The 20,761-nt window shown below is 41.5% G+C and overlaps 1 protein-coding gene across 1 annotated transcript in view; it reads right to left on the bottom strand.

Annotated features, from left to right (window-relative positions):
• The window catches only part of PSME3IP1 (proteasome activator subunit 3 interacting protein 1), a 100,083-nt gene that overhangs the window by 60,966 nt on the left and 18,356 nt on the right, over window positions 1–20,761 (bottom strand). The window contains exon 2 of the mRNA XM_069217222.1: window positions 10,705–10,838. Within this exon, the coding sequence (XP_069073323.1) occupies window positions 10,705–10,828 (124 nt within the window). The 5' untranslated portion in view covers window positions 10,829–10,838. The remainder of the gene's footprint in view (window positions 1–10,704; window positions 10,839–20,761) is intronic.

The following is a 20,761-nucleotide window of genomic DNA, read 5'->3' as shown; positions in this document are numbered from 1 at the left end:
CTTGTTACAATGTTTTCAGATGTTGTTACCCCAAAGCCTTTTTTTGTTATACTGAAGTTCTTGACACCTCAGGTTGGACAGATGGCTCAAACATGCATCTGCTGGGGAGCGCCAGAGAGCCCATGGCAAGATGGCTGCACTATAGTGCAGCTCTGCTGGCCGGGGCTCATAATCTGACAACCGGAGTGTTTAGGGGGGGGCTCGCCTGGCCCCCTAAGACAACCCATGGGGCTCCTTTGACGACAGTGGCAGCCCACAACTAACTGCAGCATGGGCCGCTCTACAGTGAAGAAGCAGAGGCCGCGAGATAGGCTGTCAGTGAGGCAGCGCCCTGCGGACCTAATGCAGCAGCTCCTACCAGTGAGGAGTGCCTACCAGAGACCATGGTGGTGAGCAAATAAGTGCAGCGGGGGAAGCGGATCGCGAAGGGGAGCTGTCCTGTGAGAGTGGAGGCACCTGACTGGAGAAGTGTGGCAACTGAGGATGCCTGAATATCAGCAGACCCTCCCTACGGAAGCTGTGTAGAACTAGTACGGAGTGTGGCAGCGAACTCCCTGGGAGGGGGCCGAGAGCCGGTTGGAGTAACTGTGATGCAGCCCTGTATCCTGAGGTCACAGCAGACCCGCTGGGCAGTGCTGCTCCATGTCCACACCACTTAACAGATAAGGGCAGAACTCGCTGCCGCGTACCATGTGGGCCCGAGCAACCCCTGTGCTGAGTGCTCCTGAGCACTGACTTGATAGCTTTGCAGCTTGAGCCCTGCGGTCTATTACTGGGACGCCCCCTCATCCACCATTACTCACAAAATAAACATTGCTGGGGTGTCCTGCTTCAGGGCCTGCATCAGCCAGCTGTACTGCCTCCATTACTTGTAAGAAGCTGGCTCTTTATATACTGGACTAAAATGAGGTACACTGTGAAAAAGCATTCAGACAATTCACAGCGACTTACAGGACTGTACTCCAAGACTTAAGGCGAGTATGAGACAGGGTCCAAGGCCACACCAACAGGTCACCTCGGAAAGCTCTGGGGCATCCGGGTGCAGAAGCGCGTTGTGGCGTTGGGTGTCCCATTTACTTCAGTGGGAAATGGTACGGTCGGGAAGCTGCTACAAGCTGGGATTGGCAAGTCAGTCCAGGGGAACCCACGGGGGGTTCAAACCTTGAGGTCCTCAGGCATGTGGGGACACTGTTTGTCCACTTCTCCCTGGGCTGTGGCGGGCTCAGGTGCAGTGGTGTCTTTTAACAATGGGTCCGGTGCTGGAGTTTCTCGTGGTTGGAGGGGAGGCAGAAAGAGGATGCAGGCGGTAGGTCCTGTCTGGCCAAAGCCAAGGATAGGCTCAGCTCAGACAGTCTCAGGACCCCTTGGGCATGGTCGACTCCCTCAGACTCGGGCTGTGGGGCTCGGGTGCAGAGGTGCTTGGAGGCGTCTGTTTGCGGTGGTCAGGGACCTGCTGTGGGTCTTGGTAACCTGGTGAAGAGGGGGGAATAGGGCAGTGGAGCCACCCTCAATGGCCTTGTAGATCCTGACGTCCTTTGACGGTAGGTCTGCTTTGCAGCTGTTGGAATCCAGATTGGACCACCAACAAGCCTAGGTTGCAGTAAGGGGTCCAGTACCCCAGGTATAGGTGCAGAGAGCCTCCGGGTGGGGTCTGCGTCTCAGGACTTCGGTGAAGTGGTGGGGTTGACCTCCTGAGCTCCATGGAGCCTTCTGCTGGCTCGTTGATCTCTCAGAGAGCCTGATGGCCAACAGGTCAGAGTACTGTACTTTACAAGCAGTGCATGCAGAAGCAGGGAGAAGTTCCTCTGCTTCAATCTTCTTGGCAATTTGCGAAGCACTGGCAGCTCTCTCGGTTCTTTGGAGGCTGCAGGGCAGGACAGGTCAGTTGCTCCTCAAGCGTTGGGTGCAGCAGGCAGGCTGGCAGGGTTGGCACAAAGTCACACATGCTCCTCGGTTCTCGAGCCTGCAGGCTTCTTTGTCTGCTCCTCCTTTTGGGTCCAGCAAAGATCTGTTTTCCTGGTGTTTTCACTTTTTGGAGCGCTTTTGAGGTTGGTTCTGGGTCCCTTAGAGTGGCACAAACTGTGCTGCAGCTCTTAGGGACCCTCTTCAGTACCTAGGCACCATTTACTAGGGACTTGCAGAGGTGCTAAAGGGCCTGGCCACTTGGGGATCAAGTGTCTGGGTGTCTTGTTTTGAGGAAGGAACACTGGCACTGGGGATGTGGTTAGCAAGAAACAAGTGTACGTCAGTCCCAAGTTGCATCAAAAACCAGGCAAAAAGTGTGTGTGTGTCTTTGGGGGGGGGGGGAATACTGCAACCAGAATCCAGCCTCCTATATTCATTAACTGACGGTGAAAGCGGGGCATGCACACAGCCTTCTCCATTTTCTTCAACTTGATACTAGACTCCTGCGATGCAGTGGTCACCCAAGCTGTGGCTTGCAATCTTAGGCCCTCATTACGAGTGTGGCGATCTTAATACCGCCACACTTGCGGTTGGATCACCGCCTAAGTAGCCACTTTTAGGCCAGCCAATGGCTTGACGATGTCGGCAGTCTCAATCTGTCAGGGCAGCGCTGCCCTGGGGATTACGGCTCCCGTGTCTGTCAGCTTTTGCATGGTGGTTCCACCGCCATTCAAAGGCTGGCGGAGACGGGGTGCTGGGAGCCCCATTGGGGCCCCTGCAATGCCCATGCAGCCTGCATACCTCCACTGCTGGTCAAACTCATAATGAGGCCCTTAATGTCATGACCGGATGATTAGAAACCATACTTGTACCATTTGCATATATATCTATCTGTGCAAAGCCTACTTGTCGATAACTTGGCCCTGCGTGGTGACTGCCCAATTATGTGGAAGACCAGAATTGGTGAGAGATGCTGCAGGGGTAGGGTGGACGCATAACCTCCTTAGCATTTCCAGAGTTAGGAGCACCCCTGTGTTTTGCACTCTACGCACACCAAGTTATCAAAGAGACCCCATCTTGGAACCTGGCTGGGTGGGAGTGGGGGGAAGGGTTGGCATGTCCTAGACGTGATGCAGGCACTGGTGGGGGAGCCATCACGTGCCATGCACGACATACCCTGGTCCACAGACAGTGATTGGTGGTGGTGCCCACAAACTGTGCTGGGACCGACATGCTGGTGATCATGGGGAAAAAGGATCGCAGCCAAACAAGCCTGAATTTTGTGTCACAGCGCTCTCCCAAACCCCCGCCAGATGGGCTATCAGACCAGGAACAAGAGGAGGGCATACCAGGGTGCGACCGCATTGGAGACTACGCTGTTGGCCAAGCAGCAGAGTCTCCAGGCCACTGATGGAAAAATTGACTCTTTGTACCTGCAAATGGACCAAACATTGGCGAACATCAATAAGCAGACAGCACGAATCACAGCAGCGGAGAAGCGGCGATCTACAGCAGAGGATGACCTACAATCTGTGAGTACGAAATGCTTCAACACTGAGAAAATACTGTCAGTCATAAAGGCCAAGAACGAAGTTTTAGAAGCGTGCTCACGCTGCAATAAACTGCACATTACTGGCGTCTAGGAAACTACCAACACAGGCAAACTGGAGACCTATGTGGAAACACAGCTCACCAGGCTTTTCGGCCCTGAAAACCTGCTGCATCTGCTGGTGGTGGACAGAGCTCATTGATCACTCATGGTGCAACTGGACCCCGGGGGGGCCCATGCCCAATCAGAGCAAAACTGTTCACTTATTGTGATCGTGATATAGAGCTCCAGTTGGCTGGTGAGAAGAAAGAACTTGCATCCCAGGGTAACCAGACCGTCTTCTTTCCAGACTTTACGATGGTGGTGCAGTCAACTTGCAGGGAGTTTTAACCCGTCAATAAGCAGCTGCAAAATGACAAAATCTCCTATGTCACGCTCTATCTGGCACGCCTCCACTTAGATTGTCATGGAACTCTGAAAATATTTGCACATCCCAGAGCAGCAAAAGACTCTCTCAAGACCATCACCCAGAAGTGTCAAGACCAGCATACAGAGGACACTGAAGACGATGGCACTTTACGCTGTACATGAGAATTGCTTACTACTTCTTTTCTGTCCAGCGATGTGGGGCCTCAGTGGGCAGAGGGGAGCCACGCTGTTCCTGCAGTGGGAACTGCCCTAACTGTCCAGATCACCTACTTTGGTTGGTGAACTGCTGTTCTTCCCAGCCACCTCTGGACATGTGGAAGAGCACTGGGAACTACCCTGAAGGTTCACCCTGTATGGTGTTTATGAGTGGCAGTGCTCGATACATAATGTTATGATTTTGCTTAGGATATATTTGTTCCTAGGTTGTGGGGATGCCTTTAGCATGTTTGGGATGCCGAAGTGGGTGGAGGGGGGTTTATTTGCTTGTTGTTTCAGATGCCACCACAGTGTTGCTTGTGACTATGCCATTCTTGTGCATCATATATTACCCATCCAAATCCATACTGCTGAGATCAACCATATACTGTTATTAGGGCCCGGCCCCAGGGACACGTAGCTTTCCTGACTTGGAATATATGTTGTAGCATCGGGCAGAATTTCAGTTTTTAGTCTATTTACCACCCACTAGTTGGAAATATTGAAAAACCTCAGATATCCATTTCTGAATGTCTAGGCCCAATGTAAAAAAAAAAAAGTGCAATATCATCTGCATATAGTTTGATTTTAGACATCCCGCCGACAGGTGGTTCAATACAATTAGCCTAATATTACAGCACTTGCGAGGGGTTCTACAAATAAAGCAAATAAAATAGGAGAAACGGGAAACTCCTGTCTTGTCCCCCTATTTACCTTGCATACACCTGTGTTTGTGGAATTTATTATTAGCTGAGTGGACGCCCCCAGTACATTTTTTGAATTACCTGTATAAATTTTATTGGAAAACTAAATCTACCTAAAATACAGAAGAGGCTTACCCAACAAACCAGGTCAAAGCCTTTTCAGCATCTAGAAGTAGGACAGGGGAGGGGATTTGTGTTGGTATAGATTTGCCAATCCAGAATAAAACCATATTGATCCCTATATAATACATTCCTGATTATCCGATTCAATCTATTTGTGAATAATTTCATATTCATTTTTATAATCGGAGTTTAGGAGGCCGATGGGTCTATAAGAGCTAATGTTTTCTGGGTTCTTATCCTTCTTGATAAAAGTAACAACAATTGCAATATTAAAAGATGGTCGGATACTGCCGCCTTCTAGAATGCGGTTGCTAAGCTGTAGTATCCTTGGGCTTAAAAAGGATGTAAACTTTTTGAAAAGTTCGACTGGAATGCCGTCTTCGCAGCATGCACTACCATTAGCCATAGATCTGATCGCCTTGTCAACCGCTCTTAATGCGAATGAGGCAGACAGATCAAGTACCTGGCTTTGTTTCAATTTGGGGATGGAGATCCTGTCGATAAAGGAGCAGAGATGTTCTATATTTATCCCTGCTCCGAACTGTACATACAGTCAAAATGCTGCCTAAACAAAGCATGTATCTCTGAGGGATCGAAAGCTTGTGTTTTCATTGCTGCATCATATAAGGAGGTAGTAATGTTATGGGCTAGTCTATCCCGAGCTTCCAAGGCTAAGAACCAATCGGCATACTCACTTTTCTCATATGTTTTCTGCAAAGAGGCATTATTTGAAATCTAACCTATTTTGTGATAGTATTCTTGCACCTGCTGTCTGTCTAAACTCACCCTGTTTTATGTTGTATGAACACCTCAGCAGCCTGCTGCAGATCCTGTTCTAGGTCTGCTCTCTTTTTAATCAGCCCTCTCCTTTCTATTATATTTCTTGAGGATATAACTGACCGAATCAAAGCTTAATAAGCATCCCACACCATTTCTATACTGGCGCTGTTATTACTTGCTTCAAAATAGTTAATGATTGCTATCTTCATCTCTTGGACCCAAGATTCATCCTGGAGTTTTATTGGATTAGATGACCTTCTATGAGCGGAGACATCTTTTCCAGTGTCCAACAACATCATTTCCACTAAAGTGCGGTCCAAAAAGCCATTCAGAATATGCCAATATTTATTCACAGGTGAATTTGATCTAGTTAAAAAATAATCTAATCTAGTGGCAGGCTTGAATCTTTCTAAAATGCACGTTTATTCTTGCTAAACCGGATTGACATTCCTCCATGGATCAATAAGATTCAATAACCACATATGTTCAGATATCATTTTAGGTGTTCTGGGCTTATTTTGTTTTCGTAGGAGGAACCTATCCCAGGATTCTGCAAGAAATTAAAAAACTCTTTCGAGGATTAATTTACCCGGGATGGTTATTACCGACTGATAAAATTCAGTAAGCGGGCCGGTTCATCTGCTATGGGGGCACAGATTGTTGCTAAAGTTATACTGGCACAGTTTATTCAAGCACTGACCCAGGCCTACCTACCATCCTGATCGGAGTGGGAAGTACAAATTTCAATATTTGTAAGTGGAAAGTGAGTGAGGGATGTGATGATATATCACTTACAGAAAACAGCTTAAAAAATGGCTAAAGACATACACCTAGATACTAATTTCCCTCCTCGCCATGCACAAACCAGGGGTCACGTCTATTTTTCCAAGAAATTGCCAGCACTAAAATACTGCAAAGCAGGAAATTTGGTCCATGACTTGCAAAAATACCAGCCAGAAAAATGTTTCCTACCTCTCTGTTTGAGAAACTAGGAAAAGGGCGAGTTTAGCACTTTAAGCCCTTTATTAGTGTTGTTTTTAGGTTCAGCCCAATGGTGAAAAATAAGGCAGAAACACCCTCAAGGAACGACAAGAAAGAAGGGACAGAGGAAGGATAATAATGAAAAAAACGGGGAAAATTAAGGGGGGGGGCATATTCAAATGAGAGTAGACCTATAGCCCCAATGGTTCACCTAATCCCAACCCTCCTATCAAACCCTCCATCCATCCCATAATGGCCGATAAGAGGATTCAGGTAGTATTTATATATACTTCTCCACCTTGCATCGCAAGTCATCCCGTTTTGGAATCAAATAAGATCCTATGCTACTTCAATTAGAGACCTAAGAAGTGTGTCCATGTCACCTTGAGCCAGACTAGGTAATACACAAAGGTAGTCACCCCACGTCTGTCCATTTTTACAGTGTCTTCTGATGTTCCTTTTGTTTGGACTGCATTAGAGAACAACACTCTAAAGAGAAATTTCCACTTGCCTTCCATTGGTAATCCTGATTTAAAGGACACCACATTCCTCCAATAGGCTCTCATAAGTCTGTATCGTAAAGAACCTCAAAGTTCCACCTTCACTGATTGCTGGCATGTTCATATTTCTAGAAGGAAGCCAGGACACTTTTTTACTTTCAAATCAGCCTACATCTCCAGATATACAATGGCTAAGAGATTTAATAGAAAACAACTCCATCACCAATATGAAAAAATCCTCAGGGTCCAGAAGGGGGTAACCCCCAGGTTTTATATATGCAGTTTGCCTCATGTTTTCAACAACAGCTATCCTGCGGTATAGCACTGGCATTGCTCCAGAGTCACTACTATTGAAGTCTACCAGAGTCGTCCTCTGTATAATCACCATAGCTCTCCAATGTTAATATTTTCAAGCCCACTTTCTTTACTGTAGACCACATCTAAGACTTTATTTTCAAGACTTTGTAATCTAGAATCTGCAACCAAAGATGGCTGTTCAACCTTGTCAAGTTTTCTTTTTTCATACCCAATGCCGCCATCATGCTCCTTTGCCTTTCAGCAAGGTTCCCCATGCCACCCAATCACTTTTATTGACAGCCACTTCAATCTTTTCTGCACTCAGGTCCGGAAAAAAACTCCTGTCCCTCCTTGAACTCTTCTCTGCCTTATGGTGAGCCACTTTGAATTAGCCAGCCTTCAAAAGCAGTTGGCCCTATTGAGGCCTATTAGTAGCGTCTGTATTCCACTATGAGGAACTTTCTGCATGTCTTTTCCTCCATTATCGATGTCTCAGCCCAACTGTGACAAAAGTATTGATTAGGGGTTAAATCAGTGCCCACTCTCAGGTGCCTGAATCTACTTGGTCTCCATTAAGATCCAGTAGTGAAGCCACTGTTAGTACTCTTCTCCACAACATACATCATGGAGACACCTCTGTGGTGGCTTTCTTCCACTGGTGAAATCTTGCCTTCAATGCCACCACACAGTAGCACACTCCTAGGTCTATATATTCTGGTGGCACCATCTTGCCTTCAATGCCACCAAAGAGGAGCAAACTCTGTATATTCCACATGTTAAGCTCTTTGGTTCAAAAGCAGACCAATGAGTCTCTGTGATGGTTGCTGTGCCTACCACACTAACTTAAGGGGACTAGAGACAGGATTGCAGTCACCAAGAGGTAGGATTTTTTTAAACAGGCATAGAGTATGAGAAGAGGTAGCCATCGCAATCACTGCCCGGCTCTGTCCAAAATTCGCCATTTTTAAACAGGCATTGGTAGAGACACTAGATCTGGCCTTAGACTTGTTTTATTTTTTTTGTACAAACATATGCAAAATGGCAGAAATACAGAACAACTCAGGTACACAACCTCTTGCACCACACTTTCAAGTGCCTGTGAACATGAGATCAGGAATAATGCTGTCACTCACAATGCAAGAGAGTCAATGGATAAAGTGAACTGACCCACTGACCTATGCTTTATGCTGTAGTGGATTAAAGCAAAATGAGAATGACACTTGAACAGACTAAAGGAGGAAGAGAACAGACTGAAAGCTCCTTCATGTGTGCAGAGATTTATGTATTTTTATTATGAAACAACTCATTGAAAGCATGAGACTGGAAAGACAGCTAAAGCTGTCTAAAAGAGAGCTCTATAGAAAAACTATACAATTATGCACAACATTTATCTAAGAAAAAAAAGGTTTTGCCAAATGCTGGTTACTTTCGCAGACACCTCTAGAGTAAATCACACACACCCTAGTTATATTTGCAGTCTCCATTAAGGGGGGGAAATGGCACAAATGTGGTTTAGGCTTCACTTCTAGAGACTAACTATAAAGGCTTGAGAGCCAAATCCTGAAAAAGGGAAACATATTCTATGGGGAAATGGTGCACAACAAGTGAGTAAACAGCCAATTTTCAGTAATTTGGAAACTTCAAAGGAAGGAAGAAAATCATGAATACAACAAAGCAAGCAAAAAAGCAACATTCATGAAGACATGAGATGAACGTTCACAACTGGACAGCGAACAGTACAAATTTGTCCAAGAGACCACCTAGCAAAAACTTCAGATGTCCTTCAAAACAAAAAGTGTTATTAAAAAAAAAAGTACAACAAAGTGTAAAAATGCAGTTTCTGAACCAGGGGCATTTCTGCTGACTTCTACAATGCAACAAAGGAGCTACAGTGTAGTCTGTTCCTCCTCAGACTGATCCTGACATGAGCAATAAAACTGTTCTTAGAAATCTGATATTGCTGAATAAGTAGCAAAAGGGAATATCGAAAACAAAGAGAACCCTTCCTTTCAAACTGCACAACTAGCTACATAAGTGACTCCTGTTGTTTCATCGAACCAAAAGGCAACATAGTTTGCAATATGTGTGCTTCGTTTAATGCACAAGCACTTTGTATTATTATAATAGATATTTTGTCTCAAATCATTTAAACTCGGAGTAAGTATTTAGTATTATCATAATGCACTTTTTATTAATCCTTTTCATTGTTTTAACAGTGCATGACAAACCACAAATACAATTGTCCAGGACTAGTCTGCCTAGTCAGCATATGGAAATGCCCAATTCCTCCTACCTCTGTGGAGAAGATAATCCATTGTATGTCTTACTTGATCACCTAGTCTGAGATCAAGGACATCAGTGTGACCGGGTATGTATTTACATGACCAATTCTTGGCCTAGGGATGTAGGAACATTTTAATAGAATTTCCCTGTTGCAATCATCCAATATAAGGATCAACCAATAAGCCACATAACGGCAAGCTGAAGAGGTGCTGATAGATTTTAACATTAGAAGCCTGGTAGGGCTATTTCACTCCAGTCCCAATCTAACTTCACTGAACACTTATTGTGCCAATGCCACTCTCTGCCCTGGCTGTTGAACTTGCCATCTTGCATCATTAAAATCGGACCAGGGGGTTTGAACTAACTCAATTTCAAGAGTTTGTCTCAGTCTTCAATGTGGTCAATAAACAGTGCAGTGCAATCTGTGTCTCCCTTTTGCTTTCATGGTCTAGGAGTGCACATGAGGCATTCAGTTCATGAATAGACAGAATCACTCCTAGAGGCCTGTAGAGCAGACAAGTGCTATATCAATTCATCAATCTTGCCGGCGGTGCCCCGTAATAATGCACTTTGTGCCATTTTGTAAATCTGTTTTCCACGTCTTAACCGTAAACGAAAGTTCATAATTTATTCAATATTGATGGATTGTAAAATATTTGTTAATCTTGTTGACTAACCCTATTTTGTTATACTGAATTTAATTCGTTGATTAGTTCTCCAGTGTGGAAACAATATATACAAATATTTGTAATTCTAGACATACAGTTTGAAACAAAGTGATTTGTTTGGTAGTAGTTTTGATGTGTGTACAGATTTATCAAAGATAAAACTGTTGAAATGAGACACAGGCAATATAAATAGAACACTAAATCTGAAAACTAATAAGAATAAAAAATGAAAAATAATAACCAATTATTAAAACCCCAAACTCACTAGTGAATATCAAGTACAGGTCTACCTTCTGGGTCTTCCGGCTTACGCACTTTCTCCCATTCTTCTTGCCTTTGCTTCCGTTTTTCTTCCAATTCTGTCTCAGTTACGAACCTTTTGCTGATTATACTACTGCTTGGGTCCCCTTCCATTGTGAGACTCCTGATTAAAAAAGTTAGAAAGACAGGTAAAGATATATATTAAGCCCAGTTTAAATGATTTAAGACTATTTGGATATGACTGTTCACTTTGTGGCCCAGATTGCTAAGTCACATAATAGTTCTTTTAAATCCCAACAATGAATGTCACTCAAAAGTAATAATTCGCAGACAAAAAGATTACCATTAAAATCCCTTCTTTGCTTACTGTGGTTTCAAAGCATCAAAGAGATTCAATGGAGAAACTGTCTACCTCTTTCAATGCTATCCAAAACTCTCCCTCAGTACATCTGTACAACCCATTGTGGAAATCATTACATTCGTACATATTTTATTCCTGGCAACAAAATTTGGTACACTCTGTGGTGGTTTGACTATTTTAGTATTTATATTCCGGGATATCGGTAGAAGACAATGATGTGATGTAAAGATGGGATAGGTTTGGTTTTGAAGTATGTCACAGATTTGTATAGCCCGCTTAGGAGTAATGAAAAAAACGTTCTCATAAAAATAGTTTTGAAAGAATATTAAAATTGGTAAGCTTACTGACAAACATTTTGGTGATCATACCAGTTCGTAATATAGGTGGGATTGGACCGTGAAAAATAAACAGAGGAATGGAGGTATTTATTTATAAAATATGGTGATATTAATTTTGTATTATAAAAATGTTGAAGTAGTTTAGTGGGCCCTCTAAGTACCAATAATGAGTGTATCATGAAATGGTTACAAGCTAGAGTTTTTAAATGTACCTTGCATTAATATAATAGTTTGATGATTTGTACATAAAGTAATGTATGGTCAATATGTGTGTTATATATATATATATATATATATATATATATATCCGACACACAGGGCGGGTGGATTTTATATATTATCACTAATGTGGGTGGGTGTTTTAGGTAAATTTCACAAAGTTGTAAATGTATGATTATTTAATCATTGGATAATAGTCTCTATATTCTTATTGTAGCCCTGATGAAGTTTGCATAGAACAAAATACGTTGGCAGTTTGGCTATGGGTTTTACATGAAATTGGATAGATGATTATGACTATGTAAAATAAACAAGTGATGTGCAAATAAAGGAAGATCGCTGATTAAACCTTGGGACTTTTTTTGGATATTGTTTTGCTTCTGGATGCATTACTTGATGAAGACGTATTGTCATATATATGCAATAAGATAGGTTGGTGTGAGGGATCTCATTAGTGTTATATCCACCGTTAACTGTAATGGACTATTTTAAAAAAGTGATTCCAGAAAAAAGAAGTTAACAATTGTTCTATAGCTTCCATTTCATTAAACCTTGCCCTAGAACTGATAGTCTGCAGTTAGATAAAAACAATAAAAGCTATTGACGTAGATTCAGCGGACTATAAAACATTACTTTTTCATGTGGGCATGATGGTGAAAATGTCAGAACTGGAAACATTCAATTCAACTCTCTTGCAACATGTGGAAAATGTTTGTTTCATTTCATGTTAAGTCATAACGTTGGACATCAAGCTTAAAACCACCTCAAAAAAGATTAGCCAAGCATCCTTTGAACATTCCCAATTTTGCAGAGAACAAAGGGAAGTGATATCTATGAATAAAGTTTACAATACAATAAACTCTGGGGAGCTTTTTTGTGTTAATCAAGGAAGACTGAAAGAGATCCATATGAAAAGCTTAGCAAACTAAAAATGAACTGTATTTGGTAGCTTGTGTAAAATATGTATATATTCAGTAGCTTGCAATAACTTACTTGATGTGGAAGCAATTACCTAGATTTTGTTTAGGGTATTCAAAGCAAACAACTATTTTCCACTCAAAAGTTTAACCTCCGAAGAGCTGTTTAGGTTTCAAGAACCCAAAATGTATCACAAGATGTATTATGAAGTAAGGCAGATTTTAGTTGAATGTTAATGATCCTGAATTGCCCACATGGTGCACAGCTGAATAGGATGCCTCATCAGGACATCACATGCAAAAAGAATTACCAGCTGACAGATTTAGTGTGCATCCACGCCTATTTACTACATTTAAGAAAGCATGCTCTTCATTCCCCTATGTATGTGTAAACATAAATGTAAACTCCATGTCAATTGTATTATTTTAAATTAAGGAAATTAAAGAAATTTATTTTGCCGGTAAAGATTTCTCTCCTCAAAGAGAAATATGGAAATTCCTTACACTGCTGTATACTGTACTACTATAAACAGAAGTGGTATCAATCAACATAAGATCTTAGCATATTAAGACTAAATAAACCTGATCTAAAGAAAAGCATCAGTACTGACAAAAAAGTTTCTTTCGGAAGAGAATATATCATGTTTAGAAAAACTGTGGTCTAATTGGAAAAATTGAACTTTGCATCCAGAACACTCATACACCAGATCTCCTTCCACAGGAAGTATTCCAAAACTCAGCTCAAGTATGGAAACATTTTCTTACCAAAGGCTTTTACTGCACAGCTACTGGACTCATAATGCAAAAAAAAAAATTAAAAAAAAAAAATGACACTTTAGATACAGTTGATCTCAAGCTAACCTTGTTCAAATGCTAGTAACTTGTGCCACAACAGAAAAACTCAAGAGAAGCGTCACTGAAAATACTCCAATGGTTTTGTACTGCAACATTAATCTATCTTGGATAATTATTTGTAATGGCCTTATCACAGCTAAATCTCTACTACTTAAAAACAGGAAGCCTTCCTCAACAGTTCTGCCTCACAGTTGGCATAAATTCTCTCTCTCATTCTTCTGGAACTCAGAAGCAGACTGCTGAGTAGACTCTCATTATTTTAATGAGACTACTGGATTTTGAGCGGCAGAATCGCCTGCGGTGTGGAAGACTGAGCCTTACCCACTACAGGTGACTCCTGTCTCCCTAATCCGGGTTTTGCACCTGCTAACTAGCAGTGCCTCATCTCTACCCGAGGGCAAGGCTGATTGGCAGCCGAGCGCATGACATAATAGATTTCTCAGGTAAACCATGGCCACTCCGGTCTCATCCGTTTTCTCTCAATTACATTAGTCTCACATACACAATGACAAACAGAGGCAGTATATGTTTCAGTAAGATTTTAATGAAGCGACTACATCTTAGATAGCAAAAGCATGGGCTGCAATAACCAGGATGATACAGCATGACAAGATTAAAATTGTGACAAGGAGAGTAAAGCATAGGAATAAAGCTACCATATTGTCACTAGAGTCAATAGACTAATTCCTACCTAGTCTATAATAGAGCACAGCATGTTAGGCTCTAATTCTGCCCTTCAGGTTCCTCTGGGAAGACATCATTCCCCATACCCGAGCAAAGGCCTGAAGTCTGCATAAGCAGCTGTAGCAAAGCGTTCAGCAATCAACATACAGTCGTGGTTCTCTGGCTTGAATCTCCCTTTTACGTGTAAGGGACAGGGAAGTGTTTATATAATAAAACAGCTGGTGTTCTAAGAAAATGTCCTTAGGCAAGGATGTGTGTTTTTCTATGAATGTCAGAGACAAAACTTTAATCACGTTCACCGGCAACCTATCTTACTACAGCCTTGAACGAAGCACAGATTGAGCAAGAATGTCTTGTTTGAGAATGTTGTGCTTGCCTAGGCAAAAACAGCTAGATAGAGAAAAATAAAACAAGACCACAAAAGTGGCTATTGTAAAAATAATAAACAACGCTGAATAAAATATATCTAAGTCAAAGTGCACAGCGGCAGGCCTAGTGTGCTAAAATAACGTGCATGAAGCTGTAACTAAAAATGATACACAACAAGGCAACCTGCTTTACAAAGTTTTAAACCCCTTACCTTAAAATTTGTCAATAGTCCAGGCTAACGCTATTTGAAAGTGAGAGTAAACATGTTCTACGTGAGGCTTAGATAGCTGGTTGGTATACATGTGGTTTCTGATACTGAGGCAGAGAGAAGAGAGCAAAAAATGTAAGCGTGTCGCTCATTTAAGCCTTAACATCTAATCACATGTGAGCAAGACATGCTACTAAAAACAATCCTTGTGTTAGGTTAATCCCGTTTTGGTCACAGGTCAATGATGCACAGATATAGTCGTCACTTAGAAGAGTCAAGCTAAAAAAAGAGCAGATAAGAGGATAAACAGATAGAGGATAAGGTGCAGCTGCTCACTGTACAGAAAGAGGCAAAATGCTGTAAGAAGAAAATACACAAGTGGATCCTCTGGCAGAGGTAGCTCACACATAAAGGTAAATGTCAAGTCCACATGCATAGGAGCTCCACATATGAAAAGCAAATCAAGTTAGAAAGTCTTCAGATGAGTGGACAGACACTGGGTAGGCAATGATTGAAAACACAATCTGATACTTTGCCAGTCTGCAGGTTGAGCACAAAAGTTCCACTGCTATGCATTCACCAACTACAAAAATATTACTCTGCAGGCTTCAGTTGGAAGCCTGGACTGTGTGTATAAGTGTCATACTTCAGTGTTGCACCTTATACACAGGTGCAATGTACAACAGAACGCACTTGTAGGCTGTCTAATAAAGAACTCTGCTACTGGTGCTAAGTGTCAAGACCAAACATCCCCTTATAAAACAGAATAGAGCAGCAGGTGTGAAGGAGGCAATGTACATAGTTACCAAAATATAGTGCACCCTGACTCTCTTAATTCATGTTGCTGCACAAAATGCAGACTCTATTCATCACTCTGGCGAGTCAAAAATAGACATTTTAATCTGACATATATGCTTTCACTGGAAGCCAAAGTGCCTCAGACACAAGCACTAACATGCGGCCATTCTTGACATTAGCCACTTGTTTCTCAAGCACTTGCAGTCCATTTAAAATATATTGTACCATACCCACATGCAAGACTGTAGGACAGTCTAAATTTAGGGTGATCAGACATCCCGCTTTTCAGAGGACTGTACTGACGCTTTCCTAATTTTCAATACATTGCCCGGTTTTTAGGACAAAGATAAATTCATTCTGCAAAGCAAAAAAGGAATCTATGCTCTACTTTCAAGACGTGTCTCTACGTGACTTAATTTATTATCTGTTTCTTTCATGCAGAACATGCAGAGGTTGGCTGCGTGCTCGCAGCAGAGGGAAGACAGAGTGAGGAGGAGGGGCCAGGATTGAGTTCCTGCCACAGATGATAATAAATAATGTAGCCTTGTACATGCATCTGAAAAAAATGATATAATATATATATATATATATATATATATATATATAAACACACATACACACACACATTTGCATGGCTACGTAAAAACCGGGACGGGCTAGACATAAAAATAACATGAAAGTCTTTAATCCTACTTTTATTTCTGCACTGTCCTGGATTTTGCTTCTCAGAATCTGGTCACTATAAGTTGCCCCATATAGCTAGCAATCAGGTCTAAATGGATTTCAGTTAGAAAGTTTAAACCTGTCTCAGCACCATAAGGTACTACGAAGAGGAACTCATTATTACATTGGCCTTCAGTGCCGTAGATACGTTTGCGTCCAGAGAGACGTTTTCCCATTAAATTAGAGACCGTAAGGATGAAATATTGGTCTGCCAGAAATAAACAATATATTTCAGAAACCATCTTGTGTTGCACTGTACATAGAAAAAGTTCTGTTGTGGCATTATTAGGGCTCAGACAATTGGTCCTCATCCATTCCTGAAGTTCACTATACGCAGTGCTCTAAATAGGGCAGTACTCACCGGTACTGAGTACTGGCACTTCTTAGTGTTCTCCCTTTGAGTACCAGAACTTCTCCTTGCGCTAGGAGAGTACAGGTATTCCTAGGGGTGCGCAAGTGCTGCAGAAATCAAAGCTTTCAGATGGAGCGTGTCTAAAGGACAGTGTATTCGAGGGCAGGATGGCTACTGCTGCCTTAAATTCTAATTGGCAGACCACCAGGAATGTGGAGATGTGTGTCTAATGCCGAGCTCCTAACACTGAAATTGTTGTGCTGTCAACCTGTAAAGCTGCACCCCAGTGCTGTAATACAATACTAATGACTGTCAGAGGGTCGAACATCCTTCAGGCAAGTTTGGCTAGAATGACCAGATGTCCCGGATTTCCCCAGACAATCCGGGTTTTCAAAGGAATGAAAGTAATTTATCTGTTTCTTTGAGGCAACACAGTCCCCTGTCTGCTCCCAGCAGAGAGACAGAGTGGGGAGGAGAGAGAGCAGGGATGGGGGGATGGAGGGGTGGGGCAGTGTGGGAGGTAAAGCCATAGCTAATGTTAAATATACATAGTCTTGTAAATATGTGTATATATATATATATATATACACACACACACACACATCTATAGGCACACATTTACAAAGCTACGCAAAAAAAAAAACAAAAAAAAACACGGGACAGGCCACATATAAAAGTGAGTAAAGTCCATAGTCCTTCTTTTATTTCTGACCTGTCCTGGTTTTTGCTCCTCAAAATCTGGTCACTTTAAGTTTAACTCGTAAATCCAGTGACTAACTGGTACTTTTTGCAGTTTTATATAGCACAAACTTAATCCAAGGGTATTCACGAGCTTTACATGAGAAGCACAAGTTCTACATAAGAGGATACTTTTTTTGTTTTTATGGCATAGGGAGGTGAAATCCCCAGCGTCGGCTCGGCATCCTATGATTGTGGGTAAATCACTTTATCTCACTGTTCCATAAAAACAAAAAAGTATGCTTTCAAGTAAAACTTCTGTTTCTTGTGTAAAGCACTGTAATGTCCTGTGCCAGGTTAGCGCTATATAAAGATGCTAAAAACATACCAACTACACCCTGGACATATGAACTGAACTGAGCCTAAGGGCACTAGGGAACTTTACATGGGAGAAAATGCTGATATAGTTAAGTGCGCTCCTCACAGCCCTTCCCTTCCCTGCCACTCCCTCCCCCAACACACCCATACCAGACCCTTAAGACCACCCCAGCCAACTTCGTGAGTACCAGCACTTCTCTTTTTCCATTTAAAGCAATGACTATAGATTACATGAAAGAGAGTTAAGTCAGACTATAAATCCTCCTGGAGGTTTGGAATCAAGTTATTTATGAATATGCGGCGCCAAACAACTTTTGAAGCTCATGGAGAAGTAGCAAAGGTAGATTATATTAGGAAAGGGGAAGTAAAGGCCCCAGTGGAACACCGCTTGTCACTGCAAAATATAAACCTTGCCCAGAAACACCACTCACATGTTTCAGAAAGGAAGCAAAAACGTGACTTACACCTTAGAACATAATGGTCACAGGGGATCCAAACCCACATCGAGATTGTAGTGTCCAAGCGGAGGAAGACAAAAAAAGTAAAGTACTTTTAAGGTACTTTAGTTGAAGAAAAAATTACCCATGGCGAACTGCTGCCTGCCAGGTGAATATCAGAAGAGTTCTGCCCTCACCTAGCAACCAGGATTCTCAGTGGAATTAGTGAACATTACAATGACATGCAAGAACTTTTGCATAATAAAGAAATAGAGAAAACACTTTGTAAAATAGTACATGGATACTACAACACCTCCTTCCCATAAAACAATTAACTTAAAACATAATCTTGCAGTTGTACAGGTAATTTGCAAATTCTCATGCTATTTACATTAGGTTGATATGAATTAGAAGCAGCAACAGCCAGCATTTTATCTAAAATATTTTCACATATTTTGAGAACTCTCAATGACTTGTTTGTTAGAAGGACCACAATCTCGATGGGTCTCTACAACCTTAGAGTTACGGGGTACCATAACAGCTATTATTGGAAACCATACTGTTATCAATTCTATCCTTATTAGGTTCAAACAAAATGGAATCTTCATTAGTGACAATACGAGTTCTGTTGTATATTTGTGCCTGCATATCGGATATGGGAACCAATCTAGATGTATTCCACCAACCCCTTTCATGAACTAAAACAGCATTTCTCATAAATGTGTCAACTTTGAAAGGGCAGGTGTATATGGATTCCCCTTTTTTCCTTTAAGTGGTTCCTAAATGAGAACCCAGTCTCCCACAGTAAAATTTCTTACCTTAGCATGATTTAAAAGATTCAAAGCATTGTTTTTGTTTTTCTGTTTCTTTTCTACTGTTTCCCATACAGAGGTGTGGAATTGTCATGCTTAATCTTTGAAACAAACAGGGAGTCTAACCAGTCAGGTATTATTCTTGATCTATATTTCATTCCTCTCAGTAACTCAAAAGGAGTAATCCCTGTATCTGAATGAGTAGTAGAATGATACGCTGTGATTTTAATGTTCGGGAATTTCTCAACTACAAAACCCAAGGAAAGAGCAGTGTATAGTCCTCCTTTAATAAAGCGATTTGCCCTTTCCACCAAGCCACTTGCGGAAGTACTATATAAAGCAACTTGAATGTGTGTGTGACATTATGATTGGTAAGAACATTTTTCATCATATTGGAAACAAAGTGGGTGCCATTGTCAGTTACTATTTCTTTGAGAGCTTCTTCTAAAGTAAAAACATCTCCAAGAAATGATACAACAGATTGTGTGGAGGGCAACTCTACAAAAGACTAATAGATCCATTTAGAATATTAATCAATTAAGACTATTATAATTCTTTGGCTCGCAGGGAGCAATATGAACTGGCCCACAAAATCTAATGCTATTTTAGACCGTGGCTGATCTGGCAAAGGTATATTTTGGAGAGGTTTTTGTACAGTTTTCTAACGTTTGTGGGAAACTAAACATTTAGGACACAAATTAATAAAACAGTTTCACCCTGGTTATTCGTGGATGGCCACCAATAATGTTCTCTCCATTTTCTACATGTGGCAGTAATGCCTAAATGGCCTTCGTGTGCTACCCTTATAATGTTTACTCTCAACTTTTTACGGGGAATTAAACACCCATTTCTGATGCATATTCCATTTTCACAGGATAACTCCGAAGAGGTTTGAGCAAATGGCTTCAAATAATTCGAAAGATTACGAATGGGTGGCTAACCTTTTATTTTTATTTTTTAAATCCCAAACTTTAATTAAAATTCCATCCTGTGTAGTGGCATCTGTCCAAACTGTTTCAGAGATTGAGCCATTAAGGCCAACAACAGCATCAATGGCAGCAAAACCACATTCATTTTATGTTTGACAGGAATGGCTTCTTTCTTCAATCTTAGAACATGTTTAAATCCTTTCATGGTAACTATTTCATTTTAAAAAGATTAGGGAATTTAGAAAATAAAACGTGCAATATATCAATGTCAACATCAATGGATGAGATGGGCAATTCACCCAGTACAATGGGATTGTCATCCCCAGGTTTTAATAGCATACTAAGCCTGGCTAAATCCATCCATCCAACTAAATGTCTACCATGGACGGCAACATACACTTTAGTCCAAATACATCTACCAAGAATGCGGACATGTGAATGGAAAAAACAACCAATTCAATTTTGTTATCAACAAATGCTTTAGAATATCAGGAATTTGTAGTTTGATTGAAGTAGGCCATAACGAAAAAAAATGTTATCTGCTAAAACAGTAATGGGTGCTCCTGAATCTTCCAAGATAATAATATATTTGCCATTTATCTGAGCCTGGCAGATGGGACCCTTGACTTCAAATTATTTTTGGACACTTTGTATAGTAAGAAGTACATTAGAAAATCTATTAGTACATTCTTGAATATCATTAATAACCGTGTTTTTAGGATCATCAACATTATGTATTCTGACAGAGGACCCAGCAGATTGAGATCTACATACAGCTTGGAAGTGTCCACTTTTATTGCACTTTGTGCACCTTTTGCCAATAGCAGAACATGCTGGGATGTTGCCTAAATGATCTGTGGATCCACAACGATAACATGTGAATTGTTTTTTTTTACTGCCTTTCGCCGTCTTCATATTAATAGCAGATACTGTATAGTTCTCAGCAATGTAAGTAACAGGTGAATGGCCTTCCTTACTGTTCGATGCTTGAGTAGAAATTATAGCTCTCTAGACTTTTTGCAATATCT

Source organism: Pleurodeles waltl, chromosome 12 (assembly GCF_031143425.1).
Source record: "Pleurodeles waltl isolate 20211129_DDA chromosome 12, aPleWal1.hap1.20221129, whole genome shotgun sequence".
NCBI lineage: Eukaryota > Metazoa > Chordata > Amphibia > Caudata > Salamandridae > Pleurodeles > Pleurodeles waltl.
This window is presented reverse-complemented; position numbering and strand designations above follow the sequence as displayed.